The 20,443-nt window shown below is 62.1% G+C and overlaps 1 protein-coding gene across 3 annotated transcripts in view; it reads left to right on the plus strand.

Annotated features, from left to right (window-relative positions):
* The window catches only part of PTDSS2 (phosphatidylserine synthase 2), a 23,032-nt gene continuing 2,589 nt past the window's right edge, over positions 1-20,443 (plus strand). Inside the window, exons 1-6 of one of the 3 annotated variants that reach the window (XM_046016113.1) lie at positions 18-272; positions 6,979-7,080; positions 14,791-14,873; positions 18,159-18,226; positions 19,757-19,891; positions 20,374-20,424. In XM_046016113.1, the coding sequence (XP_045872069.1) occupies positions 91-272; positions 6,979-7,080; positions 14,791-14,873; positions 18,159-18,226; positions 19,757-19,891; positions 20,374-20,424 (621 nt within the window). In that variant the 5' untranslated portion in view covers positions 18-90. Of the gene's footprint in view, positions 273-6,978; positions 7,081-14,790; positions 14,874-18,158; positions 18,227-19,756; positions 19,892-20,373; positions 20,425-20,443 lie in introns of all 3 variants that reach the window. The other 2 variants (XM_046016114.1, XM_046016116.1) reach the window with 2 other exon arrangements.

The following is a 20,443-nucleotide window of genomic DNA, read 5'->3' on the forward strand; positions in this document are numbered from 1 at the left end:
GCTCCCCGCGCCGCGCACCGCGCGCCCTCGCGGTGACCCGCAGTGCGTGGGGTCAAGGCGCGGGGCGGGGCGGAGCGGCCGGCGGGCGCCATGCGGAGGGGCGAGCGCAGAGGCGCCGGGGGCTCGCGGCCGGGGTCCCCGGTGCCCGCGGGCGAGGCCCCGCTGGAGGAGCCGCCGGACGGGGCGGCGGCGGGCGGAGCGAGCGGGCGGGGCGCGGGCCGCCGCAGCACGGAGTCCGAGGTCTACGACGACGGCACCAACACCTTCTTCTGGTGAGCGGCGGGGCTCGGCGGAGGGGCCGCCGGGGTCGCGCGTGGGGCTGGGGGCGACGGGCGCCCCCGAGGCCCCGGGACGGCCCCCGCCCAGCCCCGCAAGGCCGGCCCCGCCGCTGCTCCCGTGCGCGGGTCGGGCCCTCGGCCCTGCTCCCGGGGCGCCCGGCTGCAGAGCCCCGTCCTCCGGCGTCCGCCGCTCGCCTGGGTGACACGGTGTCCGCCCGCCCAGGCACGTCGCAGTGACCGTCGCCAGCACGGGCGCCTGCCCACGTGCCGGGACCTGGGCGGGTGTTGGTCACCCACGGCTTCGGTGTCTTTCGGTTGCCGACCCCGCGCACTCAGTCCAGGCCACGCCGCAGGGTCCGGCTGTCCCCCAGGCCGCCTGCACGGGCGTCGGGGAGGGAGGGGCCCCCGCGAGCAGCGCCCGCGCTCCCAGAGCCTGTGTTGGAAGACGTGCGCGCTTGCTTTCTGCCGAGTGGGGCCAGAGGGCTCTGACCTTGGGGTAGCCCTTCACCCCTTGGAGCCTTTCTTTCCCCCTTGGCAGGAGAGATGAACCCCGGGTCCCAGGAGGCTTGCTGAGGGTTGGCGTCGCCGCTGCCGCCCTGGATGCTCCGTTCCTGCCCAGCTAAACAGTAGAGCGTCAGCATTTTAGACCTGGGGGCGGCCCTGGGGCCGCAGGGGCAGAGTAGGTGTGTCCACAGCTGCGCAGGGGCTGCACCTGGAGCGGCAGCTGTGGGATGTCGCAGAAGATGCGGGCAGGGGAAGGCGCTGCTCCAGGGTGGAAACCGTGCAGGACGCGCCCCTGGGCTGAGTGGACGTCGTGGTTTTTATCAGAGTCGAGACATGCAGGAAGGGGGTGTTCGTAGGGGAGCAGCCGTGCATCTGTATGAAACTGGGGTCCTCCCTGGGGGTGCCGGCAGCTGCTGCACTGGGACGGCTACCAGCTCTGCCTCGGGGACATCACGCTTTCGGGTGGCCATGGAGCCAGGGGGAGGGAGAGAGGGACAGCGTGCCCCGTCCAGGGACTCGTGGACCCTGCTGAGCCTGCCGCCAGCAGGTCAGGCCTCTCCACCAGCACGTCCCCTTCCGACGGTGGAGGGCAGGCACTGTCCCGAAATGCGCTGGTGGCTGTGCTTGCTTCCTGGTTCCGACGGGTTGACATGGGGGCCCACCTGGGTGTTGGGTACCGTTTCGCGGGTTTCAGCAGAGAACTGAGCAAGGAGCTGAGATTGTGGCCTGGCCCTGGGGCTTCGGAAGGCACAGAGTGTCCTGGCTGGGGGGATGCCGAGGGCTGCAGCGCCCGCGGAAGCCAGGGAGCCGTCATCTCAGCTGTGTGGCGGAAGGCGGGTGCTGGCTGCTTTAGAAGCACAGACTGGCACCCACCCCCTCAAGTCCTGCCCACAGGGCGCTTGCTGGGTTGGACTCACAGTCGCCTGCTGTAGCCGAGCTCACCTGTGAGGAGGGCTGGTGGGGACCACGAAGGCTGTCCAGGAGGGAAAGTGACAGGGCTGCCAGGTTGCAGGTTCCCGGAGGGTCTCCCGGCAGAGCGCTCACGCCTCCCCACCACAGGTGTGCCGTGCCCTGCGGTCTGGGTCTGTGCAGGTCCCCACGGCACCCCAGGCCTCCCCTCACCCGGGTAGGGAAAGGAGCTTCACGTTTCCTCGAGGCAGCGAGCCGGATGCCTGCTTGGTGAGGGTTGCTCACACTTACCTGCAGAGCTTGGCCACTCGCTGCCTTCTGAACGCCCTCTCGCTGGCTTGCTGTGTTAGGGTTTAAAAACTTTCGTGTTTTAGAGAATTTTGATAATGAATAATAATGAAGGTTATTTTAAAAATTCATGTAAAGACCAAAAGTATGTTTTTGTGGAAATGATTTTGTGTTCCAGAATTGCTTGAAGGAGCTTTTGTATGATTCAAAACCTTGTTTATAGGGTTTCCACAAACTATGCCCTGGTGGTTGCACTGGGCCGGGGAGGGCTCTGGGTGTCTCTGTTCTCACTTGTTAGCCACAGGGGATCTAGTTAGGGTTCAGGGCTTGCCTGTGCCTTGGAGCTTGAAGCTGGGCTCCCAGAAACCAGGCCCAAGGGATGGGGCGTAAGGACTGCTCGGGTCTCGGGTGGGAAGGACACTGCTTCTCCTCCCAGTGGCGGGCTCCAGCATGGAGCCTCTGGACGCCATGTAGGACACACACTTAGAGGAACAGCACAAAGACAGGCTAACTCATTTTCTGAAGATGGTTTAGGGGACACCTGGAGACTTGGTGTCCTGAAAAGGTGCCCCCGGGCTTGCACCTGGAGACGGAATTTGGGTGTTGGTACTGGGTTAGCACACTTCCTAACCAGCTCTTAAGGCAGGAGGGGGGAGATGGTTGTGAGGTCTGGGAGTGCAGGCGTCTTAGCCACCGGGCCTTGGGTGAGCACTCTTGGTGACCCCAGGACCCTGCTGTCTGCAGTGGGTCGTGTGGCAGCTACAAGAGCCTGTGGAGATGACGCGAGTGCCCACGCTCCGGAAGACGCCTTTCTCGGCCATGGTGGGGCAGGGTTTGCCAGCTTTGCCCACATCTGGGAAGCTTGGCTCTGCAGCTGATGCCTTTTCGGTCACGTTGGTCAGCAGGCCAGGGGGGTCACTGCCATGGCCGCAGATAGCTCTTGCATGCCTGGGGCAAGCCCTCTGGTCTTGGCCTTTCCTGGCGGAGGCTTCCTTGTGCTCTCAGGGTGCCACACCTTCACGTTTCTCTGATTGGTTTCGCTGGCCTGCCTCTGCCGGCTCGGCGTCATGAGTGTGGTCAGCTCTGGGGACTGACATCTGGGTATTTTCCACTCACAGTGGCAGGGAGCCAGCTGTCCTCACACCCTCACCATGTTGAGTGACTGGGGAGTCACAGGACTTACGGCCACTCTTGTCCTCTGCCTGCATCACAGGACCCACACCTCCTCTGAGTTACCTATAACCCACTACAGCAAAGGAGGCACCGGGAAGGGCAGGGAGGTCTGCCTGTAGAGTGCGCGGTGCTCTCTGGAGTGACCCCTCCATCCCGCATGTGGAAATGGTACCATGTGCAAGCAGGGGAGTCGTTTGGGGCTTTGTGTCTGTTCGTTCCAGACTTACAAGGTAACATTTTCATTTTCTATCCCAAACTTGCAAGGCAGTGTTTCTATTCTCAGTTCGAAGATGGGGGAATCGAACTTGGAAGACAAAGGGTTACTCAAGACTGCAGGGGTCCTGAGCTGCAAGCCTAGTAGTAACGTCCGCGCTGTCCCACCGTGCCCGTCGCCTCCCAGGAAGAGTGTCCCGGTGGGAAACGTGAGCGTTACACTAAAAGTCAGAGGAAAGCACAGGCCATGGGTTGAGCAATGGTCTGACCATTAGAATAAATGGAGTTCTGTTCCCGGGCCGCTGCCCTGGGACTTCCCTTTGTTGCCGCAAGTTGCCCGTTGAAAGCGTTCTGTCGGGGTGGAGGTCTGATGGCGCGGATGCCACCTGGTCTCCGTGACAGCAGGTGACCTGCACCTGCGATTCTGCCCTCGAAGAACTGGGCTGGGGCACCTGGGGGGCTCGGTCCGTTAACCCTCCTGCTCAGGTCGTGATCCCAGGGTCCCGGGATCGAGCCCCACGTCGGGCTCCTTGCTCAGTGGGGAGCCTGCTTCTCCCTCTGCTGCTGCTCTCTCTGCCTGCTTGTGCACACACGCTTTCTCTCTCTCTCAAATAAAATCTTTAAAAATGTTTAAGAACAGAAGTGCTGGGCCGACTGTTTCTTCATCAAGGTGCTGTAGTAATGCGCTGCCCGTGCTCAGAGAGCTACAAACACGGTACCTGCTAAACATCACTGTTGGTCAATACGGTAACTTTATGAAGTGATTTAACAAAAAGTTTTCTTATCAAGAAGGCAACTTTATTATTTTCCCACCTATAACCATCAGCCTGTCTCTGTGAATTTGGTGTTTTGTTCCGAGAGAGAGTGCGCGCCTGTGCAAGCTGGTGGGGGGTGCAGAGGGAGAGAGAATCTTGAGCAGGTTCCATGCCCGGCGTGGAGCCTGCCGTGAGGCCCAGTCTCACCACCCCACGACTGACCGGAGCCGAAATCCAGAGTCGGACGCCCAGGCCACCGAGCCCCCCGGGCACCTCCGTGAGTTTGGGTTCTGTGTTTAGATCCCACAGGTGAGAGAGATAACACAGTGTTTTCTTTCTGACCTCCCCAACACAGCGTCCTCAGGCTCCCCCTGTGTTGGTCAGGAGCTCTTCTGTGGCTGGTGATACTCCATTGTATAAATACACGTTTGCTTTGGCCGTTCGTCGGCATCGGCGGACGGACGCTTGGGCTGCTTCTGTATCTTGGCTGCTGTAAATAAAACCGCGGTAACACAGGGTACAGACGTCTTTTCAACTTGGTGCTTTTGTTTCCTCCCGATACCCAGTAGTGGAATTACTGGGTCTTACAGTAATTTTATTTAATTTCTGAGGACCCTCCCCGCTGTGTTCCCGCGCGGCTGCCCCAGCTCGCGTCCCACGCACAGGGACGAGGGCTCCCCTTCGTCCGCGTCCTTGCCGACACGTGGTGTTTCCCGACTCGCTCGTTTCGGCCGTTCTGACAGGCGTCACATGGCATCTCGTCGAGGTTTCCATTCGTTTTTTCCTGACGCTGAGTGAGGCTGAGCATCTCCTCCGTCTCCGGGCCGTCTGCGTGTCTTCTTTGGAAAACTGGCTGTTCGTGTCTTCTGCCCATTTCATAATCGGATTGGTTTTTTGCTGTTGAGTTTGGTGCGTTCCTCATGTATTTTGGATGTGAGCTCCTTATCAGGCACACGATTCGCAGCGATTTTCTCCCTTTCCGTTTTGTCGAAGATTTCCTTTGCTGTACAGAAGAGGGGAGCTTTTTTTTTTAAAGATTTTATTTCTTTATTTGACAGATGGAGATCACAAGCAGGCAGAGAGGCAGGCAGAGAGAGAGGGGGAAGCGGGCTCCCTACTGAGCAGAGAACCCAATGCGGGGCTCGATCCCAGGACCCTGAGATCAGGACCTGAGCCGAAGGCAGCGGCTTAACCCACTGAGCCACCCAGGCGCCCCTAAATAAAATCTTTAAAAAAAAAAGAAATATACGCCCGTCGGAGAAACCCGTTGTTTCTTGGAACTGCTGGGGATGGGAACTGGGCCCCAGAGGTTCTTACTCCTGGCCGGCGTCTGGGTGGTGCCTTCTCAGGTGTGGGATCGGCTCACGGCCCTGCCAGCGGACGTCCTGGGTCCTGACTTTGTCCCAGAACTGGTCAACGCACAACGATTTAGAGATCTTCTAAGTTCCTGCAGTAAATCTGGCTTCGCAGGCCGCCTCCTGGCAGATCTGTGGGCTTCTCTGCAGGGGTCTGCGACTGCTGCCACGGCCGGGTGCGGAGTACAATCTCAGCCCGGCCTCTGGCCTGGTCCTGGGAGAGGGTCACATCAGCAGGGCCACATGGTGCGTAATGTCTGAGAACCCCCCCCCCCACGGCTTCGTGGTGCCACGTGCGGGACAGCCTCCCGTGTTCGGTGGTGGTTTTAGGTCGTTGTGTTTAGTTATTGACGCCATTGTATTCCTTGTCCCTGTTTCTGCTCCCCGCCTCTCTCCCGCCCGTGGCTGGTCGTGTCTCTGCTGCACAGAGGGACGTGTTGGTTTTGATTAGGTCTCCGGTGTGCCCTCCTGGGCTTCCGCGGCCCCCGCCTCCCAGCCCTGCCGCCTCGGGTCATCGCCTTGGGCTGCGGGCACCGCACATGGTGTCCGGGGGCTGCTTTCAGGAGGCAGACGCGCTCCGAAGAAGTGGTGAGGAGGACCGTCTGTGTCACCAGACCTCTACCATCTCTGTTGCCGTTTGTTGCTGCCCGGGGCTGGCTTCGTTCTGTCTGAGGACTTGGGTGAGCAGGCCTCCTAGAGCCGGCCTCCCTCCCTGCTCCTGCCTCCGTATTCCTGCTCAGAGAGTGGTCATGCCCGTTCCTGGAGGGCGTTCCTGCTGGATGTGGATTCATCCTGGCTTCGAAGGCCCTCGCGTCGAGATGCGTGCAGGAGTGTCTCGGTGGGAGCTGCTCACGCTGCAGCCCGGGGACCTGACTGCTCACGGACCCCGCTCCCAGGGGAGCTGCAGCCCCGGCTGCCAGAGAGCCGCGCCTCCTCCTTCCAGAGTGGGGGCGGCCGGAAGGGGCCAAGCCTGTGTCTGCCAGATCATCGTGGTCTTTTTTTTTTTCTTTTTTAAGATTTTATTTATGTGAGAGCAAGCGAGAAAGCGCACAGAGGGCTGGGATCATGACCTGAGTTGAAGGCAGAGGCTTAACCAGCCGAGCCCCCCGGGTGCCCTCTGCCAGGTTTCTGCGTGAATGGTCCTGCTGGGACGCTCACGGCCTCACCTGGGTGCTGGCGTCCCTTCCTCTCACCTCTTTGTTGCTTGGCTGTCCTTTGGAGTGTCTCAGATGTGGTAATTTCATGACTCCTGAGGCCCGTCTATCTGGCTCGGAAAACCGCCCTGTCCCCTGCTACCCCGTCCCTGCACCATGGACGGCGGCTGGAGCCGCAGCCTCCTGTCTCCGAGTGCGGGGCCGGTTGCTCTCCCGGCAGCGTGGGGCTCTTCCACGAGACGGCTGGGCTGCCGGAGCCAGCCCGCTGGTGACGCTTGGGCGGGGTTTCAGGCGCGGGCTTGGGGGCCGAGCTGTGCCCTGACACACCCTCCGTGCGTTTGCGCTGCAGGCGGGCCCACACCCTCACTGTGCTCTTCATCCTCACCTGCGTGCTGGGCTACGTGACTCTGCTGGAGGAGACACCCCGGGACACAGCCTACAACACCAAGAGGTAAGCAGGCCCCTGGCGTGGTGGAGGGGGTGGGTGTGGGCGCCGGCTCTACCTGACGGGACGTGGCGCGGGGGCCGGTCTCCATGCGGAGGCAGCCTGGGCTCCCGGGGGGGGGGGGGCCGCTGTGTGTGCCCAGGCTGCCTCTTGGAGCTGTGTGGCCTTTTAGCCCCATTTCCGCCTGTCCCAGGACCCTCGGGGGGACCATCCTTCGTGCGACCTGCAGTTTGTGTGGGATTCGCCCGAGCGACAGACGGGCACGCGCTGGGGCCACGCGAGGGACGGAGCCCAGAAAGCTCACGGCTGAGGCGGGAGACGGTTTCCCTGGACACCACGTGTGTGTCCTGCATTCAGCTCGGTCCTGCGACTGTCCTCCTTCCCCACTTCCGGGCCAGGCACAAGTCGGGGTTGTGACCTGGGCTTCTGACCAAGTGGCTATAAATCCAAGGTTCCTGTGGCTTCTTGGTTCTAGCCATTCGCCAGAGCAGCTCACAGAACTCAGGGAAACATGTCACTGCTAGATCCGCAGCTGGTTACGAAAGGATCCAAGTCAGGAACAGCCCGACAGACGTGCCCAGCGTGAGGTCTGGGGAAACGTTCATGGTCCTGCCGGGCACACCCCTCTGCCCGGGTCTCCGCGTGCTCCCCGTCCCGAAGTTCTCAAAACCTTGTCCTTGGGGCTTTATGGAGGCTTCGGTACTTAGCCACGGACTGGCTAACTCATGGGCCTGTGGCGGTGGAACCCAGTCTTCAGCCCTGCCGCCGACCCCGGAGGTCACGGGTGGGCTGGAACCAGCCCTCGGATCCCTTGGTTGGCTCTCCAGGCAGCCAGCCCTCCTCCTCAGAGGAGAGTCCCTGAAGCTGCCTCATTAACATACCAAGAGACATCTTTATCCCTTCAGAAATGCCAAGGGTTTTAGGGGTTGTGTGCCAGAAACCGGGATGGAGAAATACATATTTTTAATATAAACCACAGTGTCACGGCGCCTGTGAGTTTGGGTGTCTGGGGGGATCCAGATTGTGGTGATGGCCCGGGGAGGCTGTCTCCCTTCAGCCAGCCCGTTCTTGAGCTTTGTTGACGCAAACGGGTCTTTTTGGACGAAGTCATCCTGAGGTCAGGAAGTGGGCAGACTGCCCTTTCACTGTTATCCCCAGACACAGACGAGCTGGTGGACTGTGTTCTTTGCCCGACTCTCCTGGGCTCCGCGGCAGCTCTCAGAAGTGTGTGAGCTGGTGGGCGTCCAAGCTGATCGCTGTGGGGTTTCCGTGCTGGACGGACTCCTCAGGCCTGAAGGCCCCAGCGCTCTGAGCCGCGTGCTCAGGTGCAGCGGGGCAGCGGGAGGAGCAGAGGCCGAGCGTGGTGCTGGTCAGATGGGGGGGCGTGTGCTATGGGGTGCTCGCGTCCGCCTGAGAGTGTGGCTGAGTCCTGGCCTGTGCTGCCTGGGTGTCTCGCCTGCGAGGATGCAAGGTGTCCCTACAGCAGTGTGCCTGGTTGCCTGTGTGCGCCCGTGCTTCAGAGCCTCATCTGGTCTCCTGGGCTGCAGCCCGGCACGGCGGGGGCTCTGCTCCTCCGTGCTTGTCTGTCTTCCCTCATCTGCCGCGCAGGATGCCCCGGCGGCTGCTGGTTGCACGGTCCGCGGGGGGTCCTCCCGCCTCTCCCACGCCGTCCGCCGGGCAGCCGTGCGGGGTCCTCCCCTTTCTCCCGAGCGCTGGGCGTCAGCCTCCGGGTCTAACGCGCCCACACAGGCACTGCCTATCGCTCGGTGTCCCGCTGACTGGGGGGCACCAGTCAGTGCTGTGGGCATGGGCAAGGGAGTCCAGAAGTAGGAGAGGGAGCTTGGCCCCTTCGTGGCCTGAGGCTGCTCTCACTGTGGGGGTTCCTGCCTGGGGGCCCGAGCCCAGGGGTGCAGGAGACAGGCCGAGTTTGCTTAGTGGATGTGTCCAGTAGGCCGTGGTCCTCTCTGAATCGTTGCCAGCGCTGGTGTCTGCAGGGCACAGGGGCGGGGGGACCAGCAAGCAGGATAGGGTCCCATCTGAGGGGTCCCCTGTGCTGTGACGTTAGGCCAGCGATGAGCAGCTCCAGACAGGCATTGCCACAGGGTGGAGCGCACCCCTGGCCGGAGCGCATCCTGGGAGGGCCGGCCGAGGGGGGGCATTGGTTCTTACTCACCAGATGCCTCCGGGAAGCCCCGCCAGCCTGGACCCTGGGGTTAAGGGGCTTTGTGGGCTGTGTCTGGGCGGCGGCCATGGACCCATGTGGCATGTCCCACCTCTGCCCCCACGATGCTCCCTGTCTTGAGCTGCTGCTGCCCATGGGGGGCACACCTCGAGGGGGTTGGGAAGTGGACACTCGTCTGCTCGAGGACACTGGATGTCACAGTGCACAGCCCTGTCCCTCTGGGCCTAGTTTGGTGACAGAAAAAAGAAAAACCACCCCCGGCCCATAAGTTTGCAGGTGGCCTGGAACCTATCCCGGCTGGTCCCCGGAGCCTCCGTTGCCGCGGTGACGCCCCCTCGCTGTCCTCGTCCTCGTCCTCGTCCTCGTCCTAGTCCTCGCACACCTGTGGCTCTGCTGCTCGCAGGGCGGTCTCCACGGGTGTGTGGGCGGTTCCCCCCGCAGACCCCGGGCTGGTCCCTTCCTATCACATCGGGGCTTTTGAAGCCCCCAGACGTAGGTTTCATGTAAAGAGAGTGCTTCCGACGATTATATTTATTGTTTAAAAAAAAAAAGTTTACGTCTACATTATTTAAAATGTAGAAAATCGGCTTGTTTTCCTTCCGTTCTCAATTTCAGCTTGTAGGTCATTGTTCTTTTTATGGCTCTAACAAACTCCGTTATTTGGGGGCAGTGGGTTTTTCCTTCCGAAGTCAGCTCGACCGACCAGTGCCGACGCAACACCTGTCTCGAGCGGCGCAGCGGGTTTCCGCGGGCGTGTGCGCGTGTGCGTCCGTGCAGGTACAGCCCTCCGCACCAGCCGCTGCCCCGTAGGTCCGTGCACACGAGTCGCCCAGCCTGCACAGCGTGGCTGGTTTCTTCCGTGTGGCACGGTGGCCTCGCGATGCCTGTGCTCGGTGCCTGTCCGTGGTCGGTCAGGATCGCTGCTGGGGAGTATCCGCTGTGCAGATGGCCCACGGTTCATTGATCGACCTAACCACGGTGACATTTGGGAGGTTTCCGTCCACGTGTGAGCGCATACATACTGATGCGCAAGTCAGCGGTCACGTGTGGGACGGGAGTGTATTTTGCGTGTTTGTAGTTCGCAGGAAATACAATGTTCGTACGCTGAAGAGGAGCAGAGCTGGACGGATGAGCCTGCCCGGCCAGCGTGGTGGTGGCAAAGCCATCGGGGGGCCAGACCCACACAAGTACGGTCACCTCGTGGGGGGCGGAGGAGAAAGTCTTTGCAGCCAGCGGAGCTGGAACGGCTGGCTGTTCACGTGCACGGAAGGAAGCTACATACAGACTTTACACTTTTAACTATCATTGAACGTGGAGTATGGACCTAAATGTAAAAGAGGAAACTCTAAAACTTCCCAGAAGAAAACAGTAGGAAATCTGGTGACCGACCTTGGGTTTGGTGGTTACCTTTTAGGTACAACACCAGAAGTTTGACAGTCCCTTGTAGAACTAAATTAATTCTTTTTTTTTTTTTTAAGATTTTATTTATTTATTTGACAGAGAGAAAGATCACAACTAGACAGAGAGGAAGGCAGAGAGAGAGGGGGAAGCAGGCTCCCCGCTGAGCAGAGAGTCCGATGTGGGGCTCGATCCCAAGACCCTGAGATCATGACCTGAGCCGAAGGCAGAGGCTTAACCCACTGAGCCACCCAGGCGTCCCTGAACTAAATTAATTCTTACCACGAGGTCCAGGAATTGGAATCCCAGGTACTTACCCCAATGAAATGAAAACTCGTGTCTCCAAAAATGCCTGCACGTGGGTGAGATGGAAGGTTTATTCATAACGGCCCAAACGTGGAAGCACCCAGCACGCCTTTGAGTAGGTGAACAGAGAAACAAAAACGGTACGTCCAGACCATGAAATATTATTAAGCAGCAAAAAGAAATGATCTGCGAAGCCACTGTTAAATAACAAAATTCAACCGAGTAAACGTAAAGGTCCAGTTGGCTTTACTGAGCGGTTCGTGGCTGGATGGCATCCCGCCCAGCAAGACAAGGAGCTCTGCCAAGCTGCAGGAGAGGAAAGACAGAAGAATGTGAGCAGAGAAGGGAGCGGGAGGGGTCTGTGGGGCGGACCCGCTGCCTGCCGCCCACCGGCTGCTTCCGTGCTGACTGGGTGTCACATTCCTGGGGTAAAGAGACACTTCAGGCCGGTGTTAAGTCTGTGGTTTGCCGACTAGCGCTCAGCCCAAGTGACTTTGTCTTGGGCCTGCCGTCTCCTTTTTAACACTACAGAGACGGAGGGTGAAACTCCGATGCGTCTTACAAAGTGAAAGAAGCCATGTGAAAAGGCCGCGTACTGTGGGTGTTCCCTGGTGCCGTTCTGGGGAAGGTGCTGCCATGCGGTGGTGAGGTCCGTGGTGTCTAGGGCGGGGGGGTCCGTGGACGGAGCATGGAGTTGGAAGCGGTGTGTCGGGTGCTCCGTGCGGTGCTGTAACGGTCTCTGTGGGACCCTTTGCGCTGGGCAACATGGGGAGCAAACCTAATGGACGCAAACCAGAGAAAAGGAAGGAAGCCAGGACGTCGGGGACCCCGGGGAAGGAAGCCGAGCCAGGACGTCGGGGACCCCGGGGACCCCAGCTGACGGTGCAAGGCTCTGTGGCATCACACCCATGTGAGGCCGCCTCAGGACGGGGCAGGAGTCTGCATGGCTGCAGGCGAAGCACGTGCTCACGAGCCCTGGGCTCTCGGGGACGCAGGCGCTTCCCGCGGGGTCTGACCAGCTGTGCCACTGCCCCACACACACTCTGGGGTGAGGGACCGAGTTAGTGGCCGGCGGAGGCTGGGGACTTGGGGTGTCCCTGTGAAGTAGGGGCGACAGGGCGTCGGAGGGAGAACAGTCCAGGAGATGATGGCTGGGAGCTGGAGCACCGGCTTAAGGTGGACCCCGAGGGTCACACAAGGACACGGTTCAATCCGAGTGCGTGCACGGTCCGCACACGCGGCTCTGTCTGTCCACCAAGGGGCCCAGAAGCTACGACGCCCCAGTGGCGACGAGCACACGGGCCCCCGCAACTCGGTTCCCCGGACCATCCTCCAGCGAGGGAACCAGGGCTCCTGGACGAGAGGCTGATTCCAGGCCTGGAGAAGGGGAGGCCAAGCTAGGTCCGGGGGGTTGCCCTGCGCCAGACAGGAAGAGCTCAGAAAAGACAGAATCCCGTGAGGATGGGTTATGTCCAAGCTCTGACACGGGAAAACTGAAAGTCTTCACAGTGGCCAGAGTGGGAACAATTTGAGCAACTAAGTTTATCAAGTCGCATCACAGCATGATTCAAGGTGTGGAAACACACCACAGGTCCACGCTGATGCGAACGGTCAAGTGAGGGACGAGAGATGGGTCACCCCACAGGAGAGATGGCTCCGCGGCCCCTGCGTGCCGCTTGTGCAGAGCAGGGAGGGCAGCTGACTGGGCACCCCAGCCAGGGGACGTCAGGGCGTGCTGTGTGAAGTGATCTTACTCCCAAAACCTGCAGCCCTGATCGAGTGAGTCCCAGGGAGCAGCATTACTGACGGGGACACCCGACGGAACGCCTGACCAGTCCTCCTCAAAACTGTCCAGGTCGTCCAGAACGAAGAAAGGCTGAGGCGCTGTCACCACCCGGAAGGGCTGACGAGACATGACGACGGAATGTCATGGGCGTCCTGCATGGGATCCTGAGGCAGAAAGGGGGCTTTATTTATTTATTTATTTATTATTTTTTTTTTTAATATTTTATTTATTTGACAGAGAGAAATCACAACTAGGCAGAGAGGCAGGCAGAGAGAGAGGAGGAAGCAGGCTCCCTGCAGAGCAGAGAGCCGGACGTGGGGCTCAATCCCAGGACCCTGAGATCATGACCTGCGCCCGAAGGCAGTGGCTTAGTCCACTGAGCCACCCAGGCGCCCCAGGGGGCTTTATTTATTTTTATGAGTTTGTTTTATTTATTTGTCAGAGAGCGCACAAGCAGGGGGAGCGGCAGGCAGAGGAGAAGCAGGCTCCCCCCCGCCCCAAGCAAGGAGCCCGATGTGGGACTCAATCCCAGGACCCTGGGGTCATGACCCAGCCCGAAGGCAGCCACTCAACCCACTGAGGCCCCTGCGTGCCCCAGGAAGGGGGCTTCAGACGAACAGTCAGGAAACCTGAAAACCCACAGACGCAGTTAACGCTCCGGCACGGACTGGCGAACCGGGTCGGACGTCCGTACTGATGGAAGGAGCCGACGGGGGCCTGCGTGTGGGGAACGGGGGCATTGTGTACACGTGCGCCTGACGGACGCGCTTGCCAAGGAGCCCCAAGTGTTGCCGACAGTTCGCACGCCGAGCCTGGACTCGGAGGCCGACCCAGTGTGGGAAGCGCCCCCCGGCACCGCTTGGGCACAGGTGCCCTGACATTTCGGCTCCCTCAGTCTGTCCTCGTGGTGAGTCCTCTGCAAGTCACCCATGGCTCCAAAGCCATCTCTGGATCACGCTGGAAGGGGCCTCTCCAGGGGCTGGAGGGGGTCGCCCTGGGAGGGCGGCTGAGCGGGGGTCTTTGTGCTCCTCCCACAGCCCGTGTGGACCTCACCCCCCCCGACCCCAGACGGACCAGTGTGCGTCTTTGGGCAGGTGCATGCCTACGGGACCTCCGTATGGGCTCCTGCGATGGGGACACGGAGTGGCCGGTGTCCTTCTGTCCCTCTGCGCCTCCTACAGTCCAAAGGCCAGCAGCCGCGGGAGCCGGGACAGAGTGGGAGACTGGTCCAGAGACTCGGGGTCCCCTGGGCGGAGGCAGCACAGCCACAGAGGCACACGGCCACGAGGATCAGACCTCGTCCTGGTCTCCCACCCCGCCCTGGGCCGTGGCCTGGGGACAGGCAGGCGTGCACAGGGCTGCCGGGGTTTCCCGCGGGGTCTGGCTTTGCCTGCGCCTGCCCTAGGCTCCCAGTGCCGTTCGCGGGCAGAGGGAGACGAGGTGTTTCAGGCTGACACCTTTGGCCTGCTGTGAGGTCTCGTGCCTGCTTGCGCGGAGCCCAGCAGCCCACCTGGAGACAGCAGGTGTGTGTGTCTTTGCCGCGAGACGGCCGGCTGTGGGGAGAGCAGGCGGTGCCGCAGCCCGTAGCCCCTCTGCTGGGCAGGGCGGCCTGAGCACCGCTGCGCGTGTGTCTGCGACCCTGGTGACCGGACGTGCACATGGTGCTCTCGTAGGCTGTGACGGCAGTGTGCTGGGTCCCGGCCCTGCGGGGGCAGGAAGTGCCTTTCCGGGAGGCGCTGCTGGGGCCGGGCTGGCCGTGCCCCGCGTTGCGGGGGATCTCCAGGTGGGAAGCGCGCGCCGCAGTGGGGCGCCACTGTGCAGCCTGGGTCAGGCCCAGCCCACAACCGAGGCCCTTCTCCGGAGGGGGGCTGCCTCTGGGTGGCACGCGGGCGCTGGAGGCCACCGTGTCTGGAGGCCACCGTGTCAGCCCTCCCTGCTGCCCGCCCCCCACCCCGTACCCCAAGGCCTCCTCCCGGCCCACCCCCCGGGGTCATTCCCACCCGGGAGGCGCGCACTGAGGGGCTTGTCTGTTCTTTATTTGCAGAGGTATTGTGGCCAGTATTTTGGTTTTCTTGTGTTTTGGAGTCACACAAGCTAAAGACGGGCCGTTTTCCAGACCTCATCCAGGTAACTTGTCCTTTCTTTGTCCGCCTGCGCCCACGTAACACTTCTGTCCCGAGCAGTCACTCCGCGTCCGGGCCGCCGGGTGCGAGCGCCCTGTCCTCCTTCCCCGCCCCTCCCGGCCGGCCAGGGCACGCTGCCGTCCACTCAGGAGGGTGAGGCTGGGTTCCTCTGGCCTCAGCCCCTTCCCCCGTCCCTCTGCTCCTCACCCTGTCCTCTTCCTCCCCTTCCCCCACTCTGTCTCAGGGGGCTGCTTCTGCCCAGTGAGGTGCCCTGGGACTGGCCATGGGGTCGGCGTGGGCCTGAGCTGGTGGCCCTGCCGTTGAGGTGCTTGCCGCGTGCGGTCTGCAGTGAGTCCTCCTGTCTCTGACCCGACCCGAGTTAAGGGAGGCATCCTAACAAGCCCTTGAGCCTTGGAGGTGCAGACCAGACCGTTGCTTATGCTGCCCTTGGTCCTGCGCCCAGTCCTGCCCCCACATCCCATCCCCCATCCTGTCCTCCTGTCGCGCCACCCCCCCCCACTCCTGCCCTGAATCCTGCCCCCTTATCCTCTCCCTTTCCTTCCCCCTCATCCTGCCCCCACTGGCCCGTCTCTGGTCCTGCCCCCAGCCCAGGGTGTCTAGGGCTCCAGCCTCGTTGGGGGGCTGCCTCTAAGGGCAGGGCATGGTGAGTTTTCCCGAAACTTAAGGCTTAGTAACATGTTTTTTTTCTGTTAATAGGGGTTGGTATTCATTGTAGAATATTTGAAGAATAAAAAAAACTGTTTTTAAATAGAAACAAAAATCAGCCACAGAAAGTAGTCATTGTTATGTCTGAATGTGGTTTTATGAGTAGACACACACGTGCACGGCCTTAAAAGTGGGACCCTGTCCGGCGTGGTTTTCTGTCATTTCTTTCCCACTTCAGCTTAGCGCAGACGTCTCCTTGGTCATTCGTGTTTGGCAGCGGGACGCTCGTGGCTGCTGGTCGGGCTGGTGTCTGACGTGCGACCGTGTGTCCCCAGGCCCGCAGCGCCGATGTTCCAGCGTTCAGAAAGCTGTCGTGAATTTCCGCGTGTGCGTCTGTGGGTGGTTCTGATCGTTCGTTTACCACCAGGCCCTGGGAGTGGAAGCCGCAGGCTCGGGGGGTGCGGGAGGCCCGCGGTGGAACCGACCCCACACACGTGGTCGGCGGGCGCTGCGGCCCCTCAGTGTCCGCTGGGGATGTCGATGCTGGGTGACACCACCTGCTGCCTGCCTGTGGGACTCCCAGCTCCCCAATGGCTCCGTCACCAGCTCTGAAGGCTCTAAACTCCCAGCCCGAGTAGTGGAGAAGTGAGAGAGCGGTTTAAAAGCCGCCAAAAGTCAGAGCAGACGTCCAGGCGATGCGTGCCTACTGGGCTGGGTACAGTCAGCGGTTCCAGGCGTGGCAGGTCCGGGGGGCGCTGGGCCTTGCTGGGGGCCGGACAGCTGCTTGGCCTCTGGACTCCGGGGGGGCGGGGACCGTGTGCTCTGTCCAGTTGGGGTGCCAGCCACCCTCATCTGCAAGGCTCCCCTGTGGTCTCCGTGGGCTGCGTGAGCCCGGCCCCTGCCCTCAGAAAGCGGTCTCCCAGCTTGTGTTCTGAGCTTGGCTACACCTTCCTCTCAGCGTGGAGGCTCGGTGTAAACGGGTTCCCTGCCAGTCGTGGTTCGACGGCTGTGGGAGCCTGTTCTGGAGCCCCTTCTCCCCGAGGTCGGCAGGAGGACCCGGTGGCCCTGTGCAGCGGGCTGTGGGGACCGGGAAGGCTCCTCCCGCCCAGCAGAGTGCGGGGGGGGCGGGGGCGCTGCTGCTCGAAAAGGCATCTTGTCTCGATTTTCATGCTCATGTGCGGCTCCCCCCAAACCTAGAGTAAGCAGAACGTGGCCAGGGCCACTGAGGCAGCTGGACGCGCTGCTAGGGGAGAAAGCAAGCGTGCCGGCGGGGCAGGGGCTCCAGGGAGAGCAGCCCCAGAGTCTCCCAGGAGCTCCAGGGAGAGCTCATGTGGAATGTAGGAGGCGCGCCTGCCGGGTGTTCGGGGGCGGGTGGGCGGATCTGGGCCCCGGGGGGCTCGACAAGCGGAGGGTGACGGGCAGTGGTCAGGGAGGAGACACACTCAGTGTCAGACGGTCCACAGGAAGGTGCCGTTGCACGGTGGTGGGGCGAGCGCTCCGGGGAAGGCGCCTCAGTCGCTTTCCAAAGGCCTTTTTAGGTCCTGCTGCAGCCCTTGACCAGGGACAACTTGCCAAGCTTTTCCCAGACCCGAGGGCCACAAGGGCAGCGTGTCACGTCCACTCTTGATCCCGTGCCCCAGGATTCCTTCCGCAAACCGTCCCAAGCACCGACCGCCTCCCGGGTCTTGGGGCTGTTGCCCCCGCAAACAGATGAGAGCCCCGTGAGCACCTCTGCACTGAGCTGCCCCGCGCCCGCGACTGGAGGCGGGGCCGGGCCTCTCCCCCCTTGGCAAGCACCAGCTTCTTTATTCAAGCGGAGCGAGTTTTTGAAAGCAAACTGTTGGGTTTTTTTAAACAGTCATAGTAAGCAAAGGGAAAGTAGCTCTCTGGGGCCTTTATCAGACGAGATTATCAAGATTTCCGGAAGGTGAAAGTTAGCACGTTGGCCCTGGAATAACTCCCTCTCCTTTTAACCATCTGCTGGTGAGAAACCGCTTTCCGCATGAGCTCCGGGAACCCGGTGCTGGAGAGACGGGGTCCTGGCTACTCAGAGGCTCGGAGGGACAGTTTTTCCTCTCTGTTCTGTGGCAGTTCGGCCGGCGCTTGACAAGCCGACGGGACACACGCCTGTGTTGTCTGCGGGCGGCCAAGCGAGGGGCCCTCTCCGTCGCGTCACATTTCGTTTCTTTCTGGGGTGAGCGCGTGTGCGCTCTGGCCCGCCAGCAGCTCGGAAAGACACCACCCGGGGACGGTCGTCCCGCCCAAATGCAGGCATTTCCCCAGACAGGCCGCCACAGCCAGGTGCGGCCTACCCCGGGGATCCAGAGGGGCTAAAGTCAGAAACCGTGTTGGGGGGACCCCTCCGCGGACACCGGCGGGGGACCGTGTCCTGCCAACGTGGGAGAAACTGCGTCCTGGGCCGTGGGTTTTCTTAACTCGATAAACGGCATCGGCAGAAGGTTACTGCATACTCGCTGAGCGACAGGTCTGCAGCGTGACTGGAAGCACGGCCGGGGGGGGTGGGGGGCGCTGCCCCGGACTGTGCCCGGCGGCCGCGGGGAGACCGGGAGGGCGGGGAGGAGGCCACCGGCCCGCCTGACGCCTGCGCCCCGCGTCTCTGCAGCGTACTGGAGGTTCTGGCTGTGCGTCAGCGTGGTCTACGAGCTCTTCCTCATCTTCATACTCTTCCAGGTAAGCGGCTCTCTCCGTCCCATGCGGTGGCGCGTCCGGCCCCCACAGCGTCGGCGGGAAGCGAGCTAGACCCCCGGAGGAGTGGGCAGAGGCTGCGGGGCTGCCGACGGGCGCACTGTGTGCCCAGGGGGAGGTCGGAAACCCCTCGCCCTGTGAACTGGGCGCTGGCGTCTGTCGTTCCTGTTCCTCGCCGGCTTGGTCCGGTGCCTGCTGCGATGGTGATCTCGGGCTGCGAGGTCCGTTCCGCACAACCTTGGAGCTGGTGGCTGCTCCCATCCCCGCTCCGGGTCCCACTTCCCTCTTCAGTACCGTGACTGCGCGTGTCCGTAACCCCGCGCGGAGGACCCTGCCGTAGCTTGGGTCACCTGTCCCCGCGTCCCCCAGAGCCACCGACCCACCCGCTCCCCCTCCATCCCTGGGGCCCCTGACGGGCGTCTGGGTCCCACACATCTTTCTGCCGAGTGGGGTGGCCAGCGACATCGGCGCCATTGCTAGAGTGGAGCTCTCGGCGATGGGCTCTCGTGGGCACCTGAGCACAACTGTGGGCCCGTGAGTCGGGCACACGTCACCCGTAAGGAGCAGCTGGACAGCCCCCAGCCCCCTGCACCCATCAGGGTCCGTATTGCGGCCGCTGTTGGCCGTGTGTGGAGACTCCTGCTTCTGTTTGCATTCCGGGAGTGACCTGCTCACTTTGGGGGGTGTCCCCATGGCGGGCTCAGCCTCCGGAGGCTTCTCAGCTCTCGTCCGGGTTCAGTGCCCACCAGCCTGGGCTCCTGCTGACCTGCTGTCCTGACGCAGGGACGCAGCAGTGTGCAGCCCCACGTCCCATGGTTTCCGAAACCACATGGGGGTGATTTCAGTTGTCAGTGACGTCATGGTCTGGGTCATTTCCAGAGACCCCACACGGGGAACAATGTCCGTTGCGGGACAAGGCAGTGCACCGGGGTGGCACGGGCTGTGGTCACATGACATCAGGCCAGTCTGTGTCCTCTGCCCCGCCTCAACCTCCTCCCTGCTTCTTCCCTACCTCGGCTGGTACTTGGGGCAGGAGGGGGCCACAGGGCCCTGACTGTGGGCGTCCTGGGATCCCTCCCTGTGCACCGAAGGCCCCAGCGGGTGGCCAGAGAGGGCCCGAGGAAGGGGAAGGTCTGGGTCTATGGGTGGGGCAGCCCCTGACCCCGCGACCCCGGAGTCTCCTTAGCGCTAAGGCCAGAAGGAGCGATTTGCTCGTGCAGGCGCTGGTGTCCGGGACGCTGTCCTGGTGCGCTGCTGCTCTGCGGACGTGGGGAGGGAAGGCAGCAAGACCGGCAACCTGGCTGTGTCCTCACCGGCATCTTGCGCTTGGACCCCCAGTCTGCCCAGCCCTGTGCTGGGGGGACGGCGGCAGAGACGGTGTTCGCCTCCCCTCGGTGGAGGTGTTTTCCACACACCCCAAGCCATACGCGTGGCTCGAGGTTTCGGGAATCAGCCGGGCGCTCCCATGGCCACCCGCGGCGTCCAGCCCCACTAACCAGGGTGCCGGCCTTACAGACTGTCCAAGACGGCCGCCAGTTTCTGAAGTACGTGGACCCCAGGTTGGGGGTCCCACTGCCCGAGAGGGACTACGGGGGAAACTGCCTCATCTATGACCCACACAACGAGAGCGACCCCTTCCACAACGTCTGGGTACGGGCGGGCCCGGGAGCCCAGTGCTCGGCAGGTGCCCGGGTACTGCTGACCTGTCTTGGATGTTTCTAGAACCCCGGTCCCTCCGCAGAGCAGACGGGGTGGGGGTGGCATGGGCCCTGGCCTCCTTCCTGCTAGACCCGGGGCTCCCTTCAGCTCAGCCCATTTGGAGGAGGGTTAGGGGGCCCCAGTGGTCGTGTAGCCCACACGTGGGGCACTGAGCCAGCTCTCAGGCCCAGGTCCCTGCCATCCAGCCTGAACACGGAGTCTCGGCCCAGCCGCGTACTTCCCTGGGGACCCCACTGACGAGGGCGCTGGCTCTCCTCGGTGGTCAGGGCATGCTGACTGCGTGTGCGCAGGACCGCAGCTTTGTCCCTTGGGAGCAGCTGGAAAGGCTGAGACTGTCCCAGCAGCCACGGATGTGGGTGGGAGTGAGAGACGGGCTGTGGGCTGCACCTGAGGCAGGTGACCTGCCCCCACAGGACAAGCTGGATGGCTTCGTGCCGGCGCACTTCCTCGGCTGGTACCTGAAGGTAAGACGACCTCGGCAGG

The sequence above is a fragment of the Meles meles genome, chromosome 8 (genome assembly GCF_922984935.1).
Source record: "Meles meles chromosome 8, mMelMel3.1 paternal haplotype, whole genome shotgun sequence".
In the NCBI taxonomy this organism is placed as follows: Eukaryota; Metazoa; Chordata; class Mammalia; order Carnivora; family Mustelidae; genus Meles; species Meles meles.